This window comes from Apium graveolens, chromosome 8 (genome assembly GCF_009905375.1).
Source record: "Apium graveolens cultivar Ventura chromosome 8, ASM990537v1, whole genome shotgun sequence".
Taxonomy (NCBI): Eukaryota; Viridiplantae; Streptophyta; class Magnoliopsida; order Apiales; family Apiaceae; genus Apium; species Apium graveolens.
This window is the reverse complement of record NC_133654.1, coordinates 27,840,595-27,857,753: the sequence shown is the minus strand read 5'-3', so window position 1 is coordinate 27,857,753 and position 17,159 is coordinate 27,840,595. Positions and strand designations below refer to the sequence as shown.

At 38.0% G+C, this 17,159-nt stretch overlaps 1 protein-coding gene across 1 annotated transcript; it reads right to left on the bottom strand.

Annotated features, from left to right (window-relative positions):
- Nucleotides 1–1,722: 1,722 nt before the first annotated feature.
- On the bottom strand, nt 1,723–15,072 carry LOC141679436 (uncharacterized). Its single transcript, XM_074485940.1, has 5 exons — nt 14,457–15,072; nt 14,210–14,374; nt 2,639–2,686; nt 2,285–2,534; nt 1,723–1,826 (listed from the first exon to the last, which is right to left on the bottom strand). Exons 1-5 carry the CDS (start codon nt 14,946–14,948, stop codon nt 1,723–1,725), a joined length of 1,059 nt encoding a protein of 352 aa, XP_074342041.1. The 5' UTR covers nt 14,949–15,072.
- Between the last annotated feature and the right edge of the window lie 2,087 nt (nt 15,073–17,159).

The window sequence follows — 17,159 nt, the reverse complement described above, 5'->3', positions numbered from 1 at the left end:
AATGCTATGTGTATGAGTAGTACCAATTACATGCCACAATTGATAAGAAATACAAAGATGACTAACATATCATCTCTGATGTGTTTGTTTTTATAGAAGTTAATTTCAGTTATCTATCATCTCTTGATCATACAACAAGTGACTGGCATGTTAAAGTACGTGTGATTAAAGTTTGTTGTACATTTGGCAATATGGAAAATAGTACAGAAGGATTAAATTTGAATCTTCTTGACAATAATGTAAGATCTAAATTTATGAAAATATATTTATTAAAAAGCTGATTATTTAGAAAATTTTAGTCTTAGTTGTGACAATCTTACTATTTCAGAATGTACGATTGCAAGCTTTTATCCCTTTGGAGTTACTAAATGTATTTTCAAAAACCTTTGCCGAAGGGAATATATACGAAATAGTACACTTTCGATGCGTACGACGTCTGAAAACAGTAAGTGAAAATTCCTCACTGATTAAAATATACTTTTCACAGTCAACTATAGTAAAACATGTCATCGGTGATGATTGGAGTGTTCCATTACAAAAGTATCATTTTGTGAGCTTGCAAAACTTTACTAATAATGTTGGAAATAAATATTCTCATGATGGTCTTGATGACTCTCCTCTTGCCGCAGCAGGTATGTCACCAATGTTATTCTCAAAATATCATTTGATTAAAGTAAATTGATAATTTCTTACACATATTTTTGACAGACAACAAAATACATTAATTGTCAATAAAAAACTTGGTATACTTTTTTGTATTTTAGATATAATCGAAGTTGTGTACCAAGAGATCCACTCTACGACTGTACAGACGGTTTATGGCGAAACCAAATGCCTGAATTTCTATGTTAGTGATGGCATGTCCAAAGTTGAAGTAAATTTTTTGGGAGATTTAGCTAAAGAGGCGAATGAATTGTTTTACCATGATATTCAACAACCGATAGTTGTTATACTATTACTCTTTAGACAAGAAATAATTTCTGGTATTTTTGTGCTTCTATTGGTATACACACTTATTTGTTGTCATTCAGGTTATAAGAAAATGATTATAATTAATACATACTTTATTTATACAGGACCTGCTTTCATCACAAACCTGCCCTTTTCTGCAATTTATGTAAATCCTGACATTCTAGAGGTGGAAGCAGTGAGGAATCGGTATACATACTACTATACTTATTTATGCTAATTTCTCTTTTATTTACTTAATTATTTAATTTTTTCTATTGTTGTATTGTGTTATATGTAGGTATTTGCAATGTTGATTAAAAGATTGCAACCTTTTGTTAAAGATCTGCAGAAGGATGAGTGACTTAAATACTTTATTATTGTAATCTTGGAATCTATTGAAATTATATTTGTTATTCTAAGTTTATTATGTCGAATTTTAATATAATTTTTATTATCGTAAACATGTAGCATGCTTACAGTTTCACAAATATATTACAGTTTAAGAAGACTAATAAAAGAACTATTAGAGTATGGTGGTAGCCTCATGATACATGTAGTCTGCATATTCAGGCCTTATATCGTCACACTTAAATCCAACCAGTCATTAGGTTCATGTTTTTCAGTACTTCTGAGTCTACAAATTATTAGCATTAAATCAAATATCCATCAAAATTCACAAAACAACATCAAAGTTTAAGGCATCAAGCCATGGATATTTCTTCAAACAAAAATTCCAGGTGGTTTAATGACATGATTGTAATATCTGTAGTTCTAAACTTCAACATTGAATATAGCACCGTCAACATGGTCTGAGAAATTAAAAATCAATTTTTCCACAACCTTTAGTTTGTTATCGCCGCTGAATTTGTTCCATCCTGCCGAAAATCTCGGCACCCCATTAGAAAGGACAATGCCAACTTTCTAACTTTTTGCATTTTTGACCAATGTTACCTCATCACCAGCTTTGAACGCATGATGGAATGAATGGATTTATTTAGGAATGACCTACAGATGAAACAAATGTAATATTGGATTAAACTTATGATAAGTTTCTAAATTAATGTGGAAAGAGTGTTTTTGGCATATCACAAATCATTAGTTTTGTAAGTAATTTGAAATTGTACCACTCCGTGTGACCTATTATTCACATTTGATGGCTTCATAATTGATATTAATTGAACATGAGCACCTTCTTAATTTCAACTTCCATATCCACCAAGCTATTTCCTAATTCATCATGGAATTTATAATTTCATCATATAACCATCAAAACATATTATAAACATGTTTATAAAAATATAACAAATAAGACATGGTTTTAGGCGGTTCTTGCCATTAGTCATAAATCTCTCAATGCCGTCGCTATCAACAATTTCAAGTGTAAAATATCCTGCTCCTGTATGACAGAAAGTGACCTTATCATAAGGTTGTATATAGTTTTTCCTTATTAAAGGCATTAGTCCACCAAGTCTCTCATCACTTCTGGTGTAAGTTCCTGTGTAAATCTCGCCATTTTTAAAACCAAAGGTTACTGTTCTCGGGATATTAGTGCCAAACCTTTGTGCAAGTGTAGAAGGTATTGCCTACAAAATAAACAAGTTGTATATATCAATTTATATTTCACTCTAAGATGTAAACCCTTAACCAAATTGTGATTTACTTATAGGAGCACCAGTTATCAAGATACCTCCTTTATATTGATAAGTAAACCGAAATCTGCTGTATGATTGTTCACCTATCAATGATAATCATTTAATTGAAGTACTGAAACAGATATATGACATATGTAAAGAAAAAAAATTATATGTAAATAGAATATCATGCTAATTTATGGAAATCTGTGCACCTGTATTTGAGTACATAGGAATTGAACTCGATATTGTCTGTTATCTGTAGGTTATGATAATGAACAATCGATTAGGTTACTAATTACAAGTTCATATTGGATCTAATACTTCAATGAAGAATAGTATGATGAAGAGTTCATGTTAGTCAAAACACAACTTCCACTAAGGTTTCATTCAATATAGTCTGTAAATCAATGTATATAGATCAAAAGAAACGAAATTACATACATATTTATGTCTGATGTTAGTTTTTTTATTGTTCTTCTTGATTGAGAATCTCACTTCTCCTCAGCAATTCACTCTACTATTTCTGCTCACTAACAATTTGTGTTTTCCCCTTTTTACCTAAGTATCCACCATATATTTTTTTTTGTAATTAATAATTGGGTTTTACTTATTTTGGTTTTGGGTGAATATACAATTCATGATTCGTTATAAAATAATAAAATTATTTTATATTGAAGTTACGAATTAGTTTTGTATGATAATTGATAACAGATGTTATTTTAAAAATAAATTTAAAAATTGTTTATTTTACTACATAATATATTCAATTCAAGAATAAAATTTGCGAGGATACATTATTTATATTAAAGTTAAGAATTAGTTTTGTATGATAATTAGAAACAAATGTTATTTTAAAAATATATTGAAAACATAACTATTTAACTACGTAATATACGCAATTCAAGAATAAAATTAGCAAGGATCTGCTTTTTTTCATCGACAAATTTTTTAAATTATTTACTTAAATATTTTTTTATTTACATAAAAAGGAGAAACATAATGTTATGCATGAGTTTTTACTACTCCCTCAGTCTATTCCAATTGGTTACAGTTCCGATAAAGTGTCCAACACGTATTTTAATATGCATAAAATTATATGATATTAAAATTATACTTTTTACAATTTTCCTTTTTCGAGAAAAAGTTGAAAGATTCAATTTTTATTCAGAAAATCAAAATTGTAAAAAAAAAGAATTGTAATTTATATACACCATAAAAAGTGTGTCGGACGATCTCTAAAAAATATAAACAATCGCAAAGGACAGAGCGAGTATATGTTATGGAGTTTAAATATGACACCATCCAGTATACTATAGTTTTACTTGCTTGATATAATTATATTGAAAATATACTTTAGAACCTGTGTTACAGTTATTTTGAGAATGACCGAATTGTATTACTATCTGTAATGATATAATAGACATTGTAATTTTCATTTAACTTTCTAATATTTTTTTAATAAATATTGGAAAACCATATTTGAATTATTGAGTATCTCCAATGTCAATATATTATCAATATAATATCATATTACCTTATATAATTACAATATATGTATTTATATAATTGTACTTGCATTTATATTATTTTATTGAAAACGTACTTTATAACCCATGTTTTAGTTACTGATTATATAACATGACTAATTTGGTGATGCATGTTTATTGATTTAATTATAAATTGTTATTATTATAATATCTGTATTTATATAACTGTACTTGCCTTTATATTATTTTATTGAAAACGTACTTTGTAACTGTTAGGAATATGTTGTGTACTTGATGATAAGCTAAACAAAACACCTTAGTAGATTTAACTTAGTGAATTTTGTAGCACCCGACAGATGATCAATTATAGTCCCGACGGATGATTCAATATAGTCCCGACGGATGACTAATTAATATCCATCGGGTGAGTAGCTTATGTAACAATAAGTCGTGTAGCACATTTCTGTAAACAACTTTGTATAGTTTCTGTAGTAGCTTATGAGTCATGGAGACTACTAGTAGATGTGCATAATAGGTTGATTAAATGTAAATATAAGATGTCTTGTAATTCCGCACAAATGAAATGGAGTCAAGTGATAAATGGCTACCCGACGGATTATTAACAAAGCTACCCGACGGATGATCAACAAGGCAACCCGACGGATGATCAACAAGGCAACCCGACGGATAACAAGCATGAACCCGGCGGATGATCAATTCAAATATATGTTGACAGTGACAACACAGTCACATGCGTCGATTGTTTGCAAAAGGAATATGGCAGCCTGTTTAGCATAAAAATGAGAACAAAGAAGCATTACCATTTTCATGCAATCTATGAAGGTTTTCAAAGATGCTGGAATAGAGTAATGAAGTAGCATAGAGTTAGACTTGATAGTTTTGTTTTATTATTTTGTCTTTTTTGTAATATCCGGGATTTATCGTGTAATTATTTTATGAATAAATAATTATTATGTATGTTCAGTATCTATTCTATGAATTATTTGTTAAGTGTTATATGTGTTTGGATATTTAAAAATAATATCAATTGAGTATTTTAATTTTTATAAGTTCAAAATAAAATATAAATAGATGATTTATGATTTATAGGAAATATATGGATTTTACAAAATCTTTTTCCGAGTATTTAAAAACTATTTTATACAATCTGGAACCAACCGACGTCATCCGTTTTTACGTTTTTATAACCCGAAACTCTTTCGAGAACTCCTTCCCAACCTAATGGCAATATTCCGAGCATTTTCCATGTTTCGACTTTTTCAATCCGGCGTACAGTTTGTCCTGCGCGGGTCCCGGCGCAACATTTTCGATACATTATTTATTTCGGTAAATCGATAAAACTCGTATTTTCGATAAACGAGAGCTTTTTATTAAACTATCACAATTATCACCTCGTAATACGTGTAACCAGGCGCTGAGACCAAGACCGCAGTACAAATTATACTGATTTGGATAATTATCCCGAAAACCGGTACCATTTGGATCAGTTTTTATAAATAAACATACCGTTTTATATTCGGAATGATCCAACGGGATACTAATTTTCCATAATTATAAATAGCCTCTACCGTATTTTATTTCGTACCGAAAATCATTTGCAAACAGTTAAAGAGATAATTATCCAGAGAAACGAACCGTGTTCTTCGTGTTCTTCGCAATCAAACGAGAATTTGAAGACGTTATTGGAATCCGATGGAGGCGTATGAATAGTCAAAACAAAGCTCTCGAGGAGACAATCGTACCCGTATCAGGATCATCATATAAGGTCGTATATTTATCAATTTCGTATTTTCATTTTTTTTATTTATTTAAATTTAAGTTTGGTTTCTGAGTTTGAAGGACTGTTTGACTGTTTGAATGATTGATTATGATTGTAGAAGTCATAAGGATCATTTCCATATATGATTTGCATGATTTGGTTCGGTAATTAGTAAAAACGAGATTTTGAGTTTTACAAGATTTTCAAATCGATTTTTCAGATTATACTGGTGTTCTTGATAGTTGTGGATGTTGTAAATAAATTGTTTATGATCAGAGCTTCGTTCTTGTACCAGAATCATTAAGTTTGATTAAGAATCGAATAAATTTGCATTTTTCCAATGAGTAGACGGACTGTAGCTTAATTTTGGCCGGAAAACATGTTCGGAGGGTTGTTGGTTGGTGTTGTGTCCGTTTCTGAGTTCCTGAGTCGATTTAGAATAGATTAGGAGCATAAATCATCTTAAACGAAGCAGATTTGAGCTAAAACGAGGTTGCCGGAGTTATCCAAGGTCGCCGGAAAGCCTCGCCGGATTCTGGATTTTCCAGATTCCGACGGGTTGTTCTTGGCAACCCGGAACATTCTTGACGACCCGTTTTGTTTATATTTTTGACCCGGTTTTGATCTAAAAATTTCCTAAATCAGAAATGTTTTTGGAAGATTTGCAAATTAGTACCAGGAAGTTCCTGAAACTTTCAGGAACTGGATTTTTTTTAAAATCTTTTAAAAACTGGATTTCTTTTATAAAATCATTTCCAGAATTGATTTTTATTTTCAAAAATTCTGAAAATCATTTATTTTAATTTTAAAATTTATTTTTAATTTAAAAATAAATCTAAATTACTTAATTAATTAATTTTAATTAATAATTAATTGATTAATTGATCAATTAATTTAAATATTAATTGATTAGTTAGTTTAATTATTTATTAATTGGTTTTAATTGATTATTTAATTATTTAAAAATGATTTAAAAATTCCGAAAAATAATTTCGAGCTTTAAAATATTATTTTAAATTGTTTTCAAGGCTCGATAATTATTATAAAATTATTTTGAAGCCAGATTTGGCCGACCGAACCCTGTTTATTACTTTAAAATTTATCCAACGACCCGTTTTAATTCCGAAAAATGTTTTAAAAATCATTTTGAATACCCGAAAGCCTGTTTATAACCTGAGATTCCTTTATAAATGATAGGTCTTTGATTATTTGACGTGTTACGTGCTATATGTGACTTGTTGGTTGACTGTCGGTCGATATGTTCGATATTTACTTGTTTATAGCATAACTTTCAATCCATTAATCGGATTTGGGTGAAACGAAGGGTAGATAGAAGTGTATGTCGAATAGAATCGTATGAGTAAATATTGATAGATACTTATTGATAGGGATAAATAAGTCCTGATTTTATAATTAATGGGCTGCTAGGCCCAACAATAGTAAGATGTATAATATTCAGACCAGAAAGGTTAAGTCTGACGGACCAGATCAGGCCTGGTGGAATAAAAAAGGCCCAAAAAGCCCTGATTATTAATTAATTTCGTAATTAATTAATAAGGGAGAAATCAGATGTTGAAAAGAGTCCCGATGAGGATATAAATCCTTAGAGATTAGCCTCAAGGGGACCTAAAAGGATAAGGAATCAGCTTCCTACTTCCTAGGACTCCTAAGTCTATCCTAATTCAGAGGCTTATCCACCAAGTCTCCTATACCAAGTCCAATTCAAGGACTCCCACATCTATATAAGGGGTCTCACCCCACAAATCAGAACTACGTTTTTTGACTTGATCCTTGGCAATCAGCAAGGTACGTAGGCATCTTGTTAAGGCAGATTGAGTCGCGAAACACAAGAGCAGTCAAATCGAGCCTCGAAGCTCACGTTCCTTAGTATTAAATACAGCAATTATATATAGTAGTTTTAATCCATAACATTTGGCGCCGTCTGTGGGAAATACGCAACAACAACCATGGCGAGAACACGGAGAACAACCAGCACTCTGGAGGAGGGAACACCATCAGGGACAACCCAGGTGATTTCATCAACCGTGGAGGTTCCTCCCCATTCAACTTATGCATCTACTCAGGGGGAAGCCCAGACAGGGGCAACTCATCCTCAGCCACAAGGGACAACTCCCCCGACTGTTCAAGGTACGAATCCTCAAGTTCAACAAATACATATACCTGTGAATTCTCGACCCGTCGGGTATGAATACTCAACTATTGTTACTACTAACCCCCCTTATGGGATGCCCCTTCACCCTGAGGTTGGAAGAAGTGGATATGCTGGGCGAAGCGAAGCACGAGGGCGGTCGCCCCCCTATATACGAGGTTTGGATCCTATCCCTGAGGATCGGGAATTTTCTGGTCCATACACTGAGAGAGACTCCGAATCTTCGGATGATGAAGTGGCCCCGAGAAGGAGGCGTCCTGGGAAAGAGCCAATGGCCGATGGAAGGCAACGCCCCCAAAGCACCCCAGGGGCGAATCCCCAAGAAGTGCAGGAAAAGATCAGGGCTCATGAGGCTGAAATCCAAAGGCTGAGGCGTGATTTGGAGGCTCACCAAGCCACCAGACCCCACATACCTCCTAGGGGGAGAAATCCTCCTCCTATCATAGACCTGGATGGTCCGGTAAGAAGAAGGGCTGCTGTCCCAAGAACTGATCCAAGCAATCTCCTTCCCCTTGGAGATCCTGATGATCCAACTCCACCCTTCACAGAAGAGATAATGAATGCCCATATCTCAAGAAAATTTAAGATGCCCACTATCAAAGCCTATGATGGCACGGGAGACCCCGCTAATCATGTTAGGACATTCTCTAATGCACTGCTGCTGCAACCCGTGAATGATGCTATAAAATGTCGGGCCTTCCCTCAAACCCTGTCGGGTATGGCTCAAAGATGGTACAGTCGCCTACCCCCAAATTCTATTGGATCATTCAGAGAATTAAGTCAGGCTTTTATTAAGCAATTCATCAGTGGAAGAGTCCATGAGAAAAGTTCAGCATCTCTTATGAGTCTTGTGCAGGGAGCTAAAGAATCCTTAAGAGATTACCTAAATCGTTTTACAAAGGAGGCTTTAAAAGTCCCAGACCTTGATGATAAGGTAGCCATGATAGCACTGCAACAAGGAACTAGGGATGAGTTTTTCAAGATGTCTTTGGACAAACGACCCCCTGAGAGCATGTTGCAGCTCCAAGAGAGGGCAGGGAAGTATATCAAGGTTGAAGAGAGTATGAGGAAGACCGTAGTAAGTAATGAGCCCACTGGAGGCAAGAAACGAAAAACTGATTTGGAGTATATCGCTAAGGATAAGTATCCTAGAACTGAACAAAACCCTGATTCAACCCCCAAGAAGGGAGGACCTGGGCAAAAGTTCACTGAATACGCTAAGCTGAATGCCCCCAGAAGTCAGATTTTGATGGAGATTGAGAAAGACAGAGATATTCGCTGGCCTAAGCCCTTGAAGGCTGATCCCGCCAAGCTAGATAAGGGCAAGTATTGCAGGTTTCACAAAGATGTTGGCCATGACACCGATGAGTGTAGGCAGTTGAAAGATGAAATTGAGTTTTTGATTCGAAAAGGAAGGCTGAACAAGTATACTGGAGATGGAGGAGACAGAAACAATAATGGAAGGAAGAACTTTGAAGATCGTAGGAGGGACCAAGATGATCAGGGGCGGAATCCCCAACCTAGAGGACCAGTTATAAACACCATTTATGGAGGGCCGAGACCTCGAGGGCCTGTGATAAACACGATCTTTGGAGGTCCAACTGCTGCTGGATTGTCCAAAAATTCCAGAAAGGCATATACTAGAGAGGTTATGCATATTGTTGGAGAAGCCCCGAAGAGGGCCAGGACAGAAGTAACATTGGCTTTTGATGATTCCGACCTAGAGGGTGTGAAGTTTCCCCATGACGACCCGCTGGTCATAACGCCGATAATAGGAAATAGCCCGGTTAAGAGGGTCCTTGTGGATAATGGTGCTTCTGTGGATATCTTGCTCCACGACACCTTTCTAAGGATGGGGTATAACGACTCCCAGTTGACACCAACCGACATGCCGATATATGGATTTGCTGGAGTAGAATGTCCTGTGGAAGGGATAATTAAATTACCAACCACCATAGGTACGGAGCCAAGGCAAGCAACGCAGATGCTGGATTTTGTGGTGGTAAAGGCTAGTTCAACTTATAATGCTATCATGGGGAGAACAGGGATACATGCCTTCAAGGCAGTCCCCTCCTCCTACCATTCAGTCATGAAGTTCCCCACCCGAAACGGGATTGGAGAAGAGAGGGGAGATCAAAAGATGGCTAGAAGCTGTTATGTGGCCTCTTTGAGGGCAGATGGAGTCGGGGGGCAGGTTCTTCCTATTGAAGATATGGATGTTCGAGAAAATGATGAGAATAGAGGAAGGCCAGCAGAAGAATTGGTTTCGGTTCCTTTAGATCCCAAGAATCCTGAGAGGATGACTTTCATTGGAGCTACATTAGAGGAGCCCCTTAGAGGGAAGTTAGTGAAATTTTTGCAAGAAAATAGTGATGTGTTTGCATGGTCAGCAGCTGATATGCCAGGCATAGACCCGGGGTTAATTACCCACAAGTTAAACGTGGATCCAAGCCGGAAGACAGTGAAACAAAAGAAAAGAAATTTTGCCCCGGAAAGACAAGAGGCTATAAAGCAGGAAGTGGAAAAGCTCTTAGAGGCTGGTTTCGTTGAGGAGATTCAATTTCCGGAGTGGTTAGCAAACCCTGTAATGGTGAAGAAGGCTAATGGAAAGTGGAGGATGTGTATAGACTTCACCGATCTGAATGATGCATGCCCCAAAGACTGTTTTCCGCTGCCTAGAATTGATACTTTGATTGATGCCACCGCTGGACATGAGATGCTGAGTTTCATGGATGGGTTTAGCGGATACAACCAGATCAAAATGCATAAGGATGACATTCCAAAGGTATCATTTATCACTGACTTTGGTGTTTATTGTTATCTTGTTATGGCGTTTGGTCTCAAGAATGCAGGAGCCACCTATCAAAGGTTGGTGAATAAAATCTTTAAGGATCTTATTGGGAAGACTATGGAAGTCTATGTTGATGACATGCTAGTCAAGAGTCTAGTAAAGACTGATCATATAACCCATTTGAGGGAAGCTTTTGAGGTCCTGAGGTACCACAAGATGATGTTGAATCCCACGAAGTGTGCTTTCGGAGTAGGATCTGGAAAATTCTTGGGGTTGATGGTCTCAAAGAGGGGAATTGAGGCTAACCCCGATAAAATAAAGGCAATCCTGGACATGGAACCCCCAAAAACTGTCAAGGATGTTCAGAAACTCACAGGAAGGGTTGCTGCGCTAGGACGATTCATCTCCAAGTCAGGAGACAAGTGCTTGTCATTCTTCAAGTCATTAAAGAACATTAAAGACTTTGTATGGAGTGAGGAAAATCAGAAGGCATTTGAAGAGTTAAAGAAGTATATGGGCCAGGCCCCGTTGTTGGCCAAGCCAGTTCTGGGTGAAGTTTTATTCTTGTACTTGGCTGTTTCAGAAAGCGCCTTGAGCGCGGTGTTGGTTAAGGAGGAACTGAAAGTCCAGAAACCCGTATACTATGTCAGCAAAATTTTGCATGGTGCTGAGTTGAATTATTCAGCCATTGAGAAATTCGCTTTAGCCTTGGTGATGGCTTCAAGAAAGCTACGTCCTTATTTTCAAGCTCACCAAATTGAAGTGCTAACAAATCAGCCACTGAGAAATATCATTCACAGTCCCAAGGCAAGTGGGAGACTAATTAAGTGGGCAATAGAATTGGGAGAGTTCGATCTCAAGTATAAGCCACGTATGGCCATAAAAGCCCAGGCACTAGCTGACTTCGTGGTGGAATATACCATACCCAACCAAGAAGTCGGGGGGCAGGAAGATACCACACCTCAAGACAAGGGAGTCGACAATGGGGACAAGGAGAAAGAATATTGGGTTCTCTATTTTGATGGAGCATCAAAAACAAATTCCAGTGGAGCAGGGTTGGTTTTGCAAAGCCCTGATGGATTCTTAATTGAGTATGCCATGAAGCTAGACTTCCCAACCACAAACAATGAGGCAGAGTATGAAGCCCTGATTGCTGGCCTTGGTCTAGCTGGGACACTTAGAGTCAAAAACTTAAAGGTCCGTGGAGACTCGAAGTTGATCATATCCCAGGTAAAGGGAGAATTTGAAGCAAGGGATGATACGATGGCAAAGTATGTTCGCCTAGTAAGGGCTGTGATGACCCAATTTAATGAATGCCATGTTGAACACATTCCAAGGGAAGAAAATGCTAAAGCAGATGCGCTATCAAAGTTTGCTTCATCTGAGATTGAAGAAAGTTCAGGAAGTGTGTACTTCCGTGTTTTGAAGACACGAAGCATAGATGTTAAGCTTGTGGCTCCCGTAGGCTTGGGGACGTCATGGATTGATCCCATCAAGGCTCACATTCAGACCGGTTGGTTGCCAAGCGATACAATTGAGGCACGGAAGTTAACTGTTCGAGCACTAAGGTACTCTTTGATAGATGGGATTCTATATAAAAGATCTTTCGTGGTTCCTTACTTGAGGTGTCTCAGGCTCGATGAGGCACGCTTGGCTCTTGAGGAAGTACATGAAGGCATTTGTGGGCAACACTTGGGGGGCAGGGCCTTGGCTCATAAGATAACTCGTTTAGGCTTCTATTGGCCAGAAATGATGGCTGATGCCAAAGAATATGTAAAGAAGTGTGATCGTTGTCAGAAGCATGCACCAGTCGCCAGACAACCCCCCGAGATGCTGACCTCCATCAACTCACCTATTCCCTTTGCTATGTGGGGGATGGATATTCTAGGGCCTTTTCCTATGGCCACAGCACAAAGGAAGTTTCTGATTGTAGCCATTGATTATTTCACCAAGTGGATCGAAGCCAAACCTTTGGCCAAAATCACAACTAAGCAGGTTGCACAATTCCTGTGGGAAAACATTATGTGCCGATATGGAATTCCCCGTATCCTCGTCACTGACAATGGAACGCAATTCAACAATGAGGAATTCAAGAAGTATTGTGAAGAAAATGAAATTGAGTTACGATTCACCTCTGTGGCTCACCCGCAAGCCAATGGGCAAGCGGAAGTAGCAAATCGGATAATCCTGGATGGACTAAAGAAGAGGATCGAAAAGTCGAGAAATAATTGGGTAGATGAGATACTTCCCATATTATGGGCTTATAGGACTACCTGTAGAGTCACGACAGATGCAACTCCTTTCATGTTGGCATATGGGGCGGAAGCAGTAGTTCCCGTGGAGATATCACATTCTTCTCCAAGGATTCAGGCTTTTGATGAAAAAGAAAATGAGGAAGGGCAGAAGTTAGCCCTGGATTTAATCGATGAAGTACGAGATAAAGCACACACAAAGATAGTAGAATATCAGAAAAAGGCTTCGTTCTACTACAACCTAAGGGTTAAAGAGAGGTTTTTCAAACAAGGTGACCTAGTCTTGAGAAAAATAGAGGCTTCTGGTGTCGGACAGAAAGGAAAGCTTGCCCCAAACTGGGAAGGGCCGTATAGAGTCAAGAGCGTTCAGGGTAGAGGAACCTACAAGCTGGAGACTATGGATGGTTTTGAAGTCCCGAGAACCTGGCACGCACAAAACCTGAAGGTTTACTACGTGTAAGATGGTCGAAGTACGATTCTCACTCGTCAGGATGGCGAGTAGGTTAAAAAGCACCTTGAAGCTTTGCTTGCTTAGGATTTATATGTTTTAGTTTTATTACGAAATTTATTAAGACTTGTGTAAGGGACGAATCCCAGACAATTTTATGAAATTCATAAGTTCTTCAAAGTATGTTTGTGGCCTAACATGCATGGATGCAAAGCATAAAAGGTGATAAATGAGATAGATCTGATAGATGTTACAAAAGTTTGATAAATAAAGTCTCGAAAATAAAAAAAGCCACGCAGGGCTGAAAAAGCTCTAAGGAGCTGAGGTGCCCTCGGCGTCCATATCATCGTCTTCTCTGCTCTCGCTAGATGTCTCCGTCGTCTCGGAGGAGGAAGAGCTGTCATCCTCAGCGGGTCTGGAAGAGGACTCGGGAGGAGGAAGAAGTGGATCCTGAGGAACATAATCCGAGACGACTACTCGGGTACGAAACCTCTGTAGCAAAGCCTCATCATCAGGGCAGATGTAGTCCGCCGGGTTAATATCAGGACAAGCCTCGTTCACGGTCCCAAGGGCCGTGTCCCAACCAGTCCTAAAAAACTCGGGAAAGACTGAATCATCCCTAATCCTCATGGATTGGGCAAACTCCTCCGAGTCCAGATAATTGTCTATAGCTTTATCCTTCTCCGCCCGAAGTACCACCAGCTCGGCGTTAGACTCTCCGAGTTCTTCCTCCTTGCGCTTGAGCTTCTTCTCCAGGGCAGCATACTTCTTCTGCTGCCTCCTGAGGGCGTTATCGGCCTTATCAGAAGCCCGCTTCCATGATTCGGCTTGCCTCACAGCGCCTTGAAAGTAGGCGTTAGACTGAAACAAAACAATTAACAAAGTGTAAGGCAAGAAAGTGCTACAAGAACGAGAAATAAGTTTAAAAAAAGAGAAGGCATACCGAAGCCAGAGATTGGGCTCCCATGAGCTTAATCCTCTCAAGGTCAGGAGTGGCCACTACATCAGTAAAGTCCTTTGGAGTCACGCTATGGTAGGACCAATCCCAAGCATGCTTCGTGGAACCAACCACGGTATCCCCTCGGCGGAATCCCCAGAGAGGCTGAAAGGCGCCTGTAGCAGCAGCAGCAGGGGCAGCAGCAGTGATAGGAGCATTATGGCCCTCGGCTCCTTCAGTTGAGGCCTCCCCCATAGGCTCCTTGTGCTTTCTCAAGAAGATAGGCTCTGTCGCCTTTCCTCGGGTGTCTAGGCCTGCTAACCGAGCTTTCTTCATCCTAGCTGTTTCCTCGACCAAGGGGACATTGTCCTCGTTAATCTCCTTAGCAGCTGAAACAAAGCAAAAGACAAAATAAGTGATGTTAATAATGCGTGAAAGAAAGAAAAATTGAGAAGGGAAGAGAAATACCCTGTTGAGAAACAGAGGATAGTCCCACATGAATCAGGGAAAACTCTTCTAAAAGAGTCCAGCTGGTGGTGGTGCCATCATCCTGAGTGAGCCCATTATAAATGATAGTTTCTTCAGGAGTTAAGTGAATGGATTTGAGGCTACCATCACTGACCTTCCCGAAGGAAGATCGAAAGAGCGTGCCCCAATCGCCATTCTCCCAACGTAACCCGACGAAACTATTCCTCCAATTTGGATTATTATCCGGAATAGAGGCGCTGTTAAAGATATGTTTGCTTTTGGGCCTTTGTTTGACATAAACCCAGCCACAAATATTGGAAGAACTATTGTAACATTGAAAGACTTTCCTAAAAACGGCTACAGAAAGAGGAAAGCCCTCCCTAAGACAACAAACCATAAAACATAGAATATTCCTCCAGGCGTTTGGAGGAAGTTGACACGGGTTAATTTGTAAGTCAGCCAAAAGATGAGGGATAAAAGGATGGAAAGGGAACCTAAGCCCAGCATTAAGGGCGTCGGTGTAGATGAAGAGAGTATCAGGCCTCCAGTGGCAAGTACGGTCACCACCAGAGACTGGAACTAGTCTAAAGGGAGGAGGGACGTTATAACGAGCATTTAGTTTATTGAAATCTATGTTATGCCAAGTATTACAGTGATTAAAGGAGTCGAGATGTGCAGTGGAAGGATATTCATCCCCCCTAGTGTTAATCATATCGATCAAAGACATATACGAAGAACGAATATCGATATCCTTACCTCGTTTTGAAGCCGAGGCTATCTTTGCCGCCCTCTCGGAATTCTTGTCAGCCATTAGAAAGCTAGAAAAAGCCTGAAGGAGAGGTTGGAAAACTAAAGGAGGGATTTGAGAGAGGAAAGGCTAGAAAGTTGGAGGAAGGATGAGAAGAAATTTGTTGGAAGATTGAAGAAATGAAATGAGAGGTGTGAGGAATCACACTCTCATCCCACCTCTTTATAGCCAAGAAGAAGGGGATTTGGGCCTCAAAAAAGCCCATATGGGCCCAAAAATGGAAGGATCTGGAATGTTCCAGAATATTTTAGAAAGTCTTAGAAAAGTATGGAAAAATCTGGAATGATATGGAAGATTCCAGAATATTCTGGAAGTCAGGCTTAAGAGTTCAAGCCCAACCCAAGTTTGAACGGGCTTTGGAATTAAAGCATGATAGAGGCCCAGTCCAAGAAAGCCCAGAAAGAGGGCCCGATTAGTTGACAAATAAGGCCCAGATTTAAGAAATAAGCCCGTGAGCTAAAAGCCCAGTTAAAAAACAATGGGCCCAAAGGATAGCCCCATAAAATCCTGGCCCAAATCAAGGGCCCAATAGAGTCCAGCCCAGACGTATGACCCTAAGAAAATATATGCATTAACATGTTCTTGACCCAATTCGATCAAGGCACAAACTGTATTTTTCCTTGAATGAGTTATGGTCGAAAGGGCATCGACCAGGGCTGAGAGAAAGATTAATTCGGTCAAAATATTATTTCCTGACCAAAAGGAACAAAATTTCTGGTCGAAAATTTTCTGGTCGAAAATTGTAAAAAAAAAAAAAAAAAAAAAAAAAAAAAAAAGAGGAAGGGGTGAAAATCCTGGCCGAAATTCGACCAGGATTCCTGATCGAATGAGCCCTGCCCGAATTTGCATCGACCTGGGCAACAAATGAAGGTTAATTCGGTCAAAAAACAGGACTCCTGACTGAAAGGAACAAAATTTCTGGTCGAAAATTTTCTGGTCGAAAATTGTAAAAAAAAAAAAAAAAAAAAAAAAAAAGGGGTTAAGAGAAAAATCCTGGCCGAAATTCGACCAGGATTCCTGATCGAAAGCATCCTGCCCGAAAAGCTTTCGACCAGGGCAATATGGGGGTTAATTCGACCAGGATCCTGGTCGAAAACTGTATTAAAAAAAAAAAAAAAAAAAATAAGGAAAATTCCTTAAATAATTTCTGAAAAATATTAATATTTTCAGAAATAAGGAATAAATCCAGAAAAATTAGGATAAATCCCAGAAATTAAGGGAAAATCCAGAAAAAATAAGGAAAATTCCTTAAATAATTTCTGAAAAATATTAATATTTTCAGAAATAAGGAATAAATCCAGAAAAATTAGGATAAATCCCAGAAATTAAGGGAAAATCCAGAAAAAATAAGGAAAATTCCTTAAATAATTTCTGAAAAATATTAATATTTTCAGAAATAAGGAATAAATCCAGAAAAATTAGGATAAATCCCA

Bases quoted from the DNA above. Each gene is read 5' to 3' on its own strand.
- LOC141679436 (XM_074485940.1), bottom strand. From the start codon at position 14,948: ATGTGGGACTATCCTCTGTTTCTCAACAGGGTATTTCTCTTCCCTTCT. The intron at 2,687-14,209 runs GTACTTCGGGCG...TATCATTGATAG, and splicing joins AGTCTAACGCCGAGCTGGTG to GTGAACAATCATACAGCAGA. The intron at 2,535-2,638 runs GTATCTTGATAA...TTTATTTTGTAG, and splicing joins TACTTATCAATATAAAGGAG to GCAATACCTTCTACACTTGC.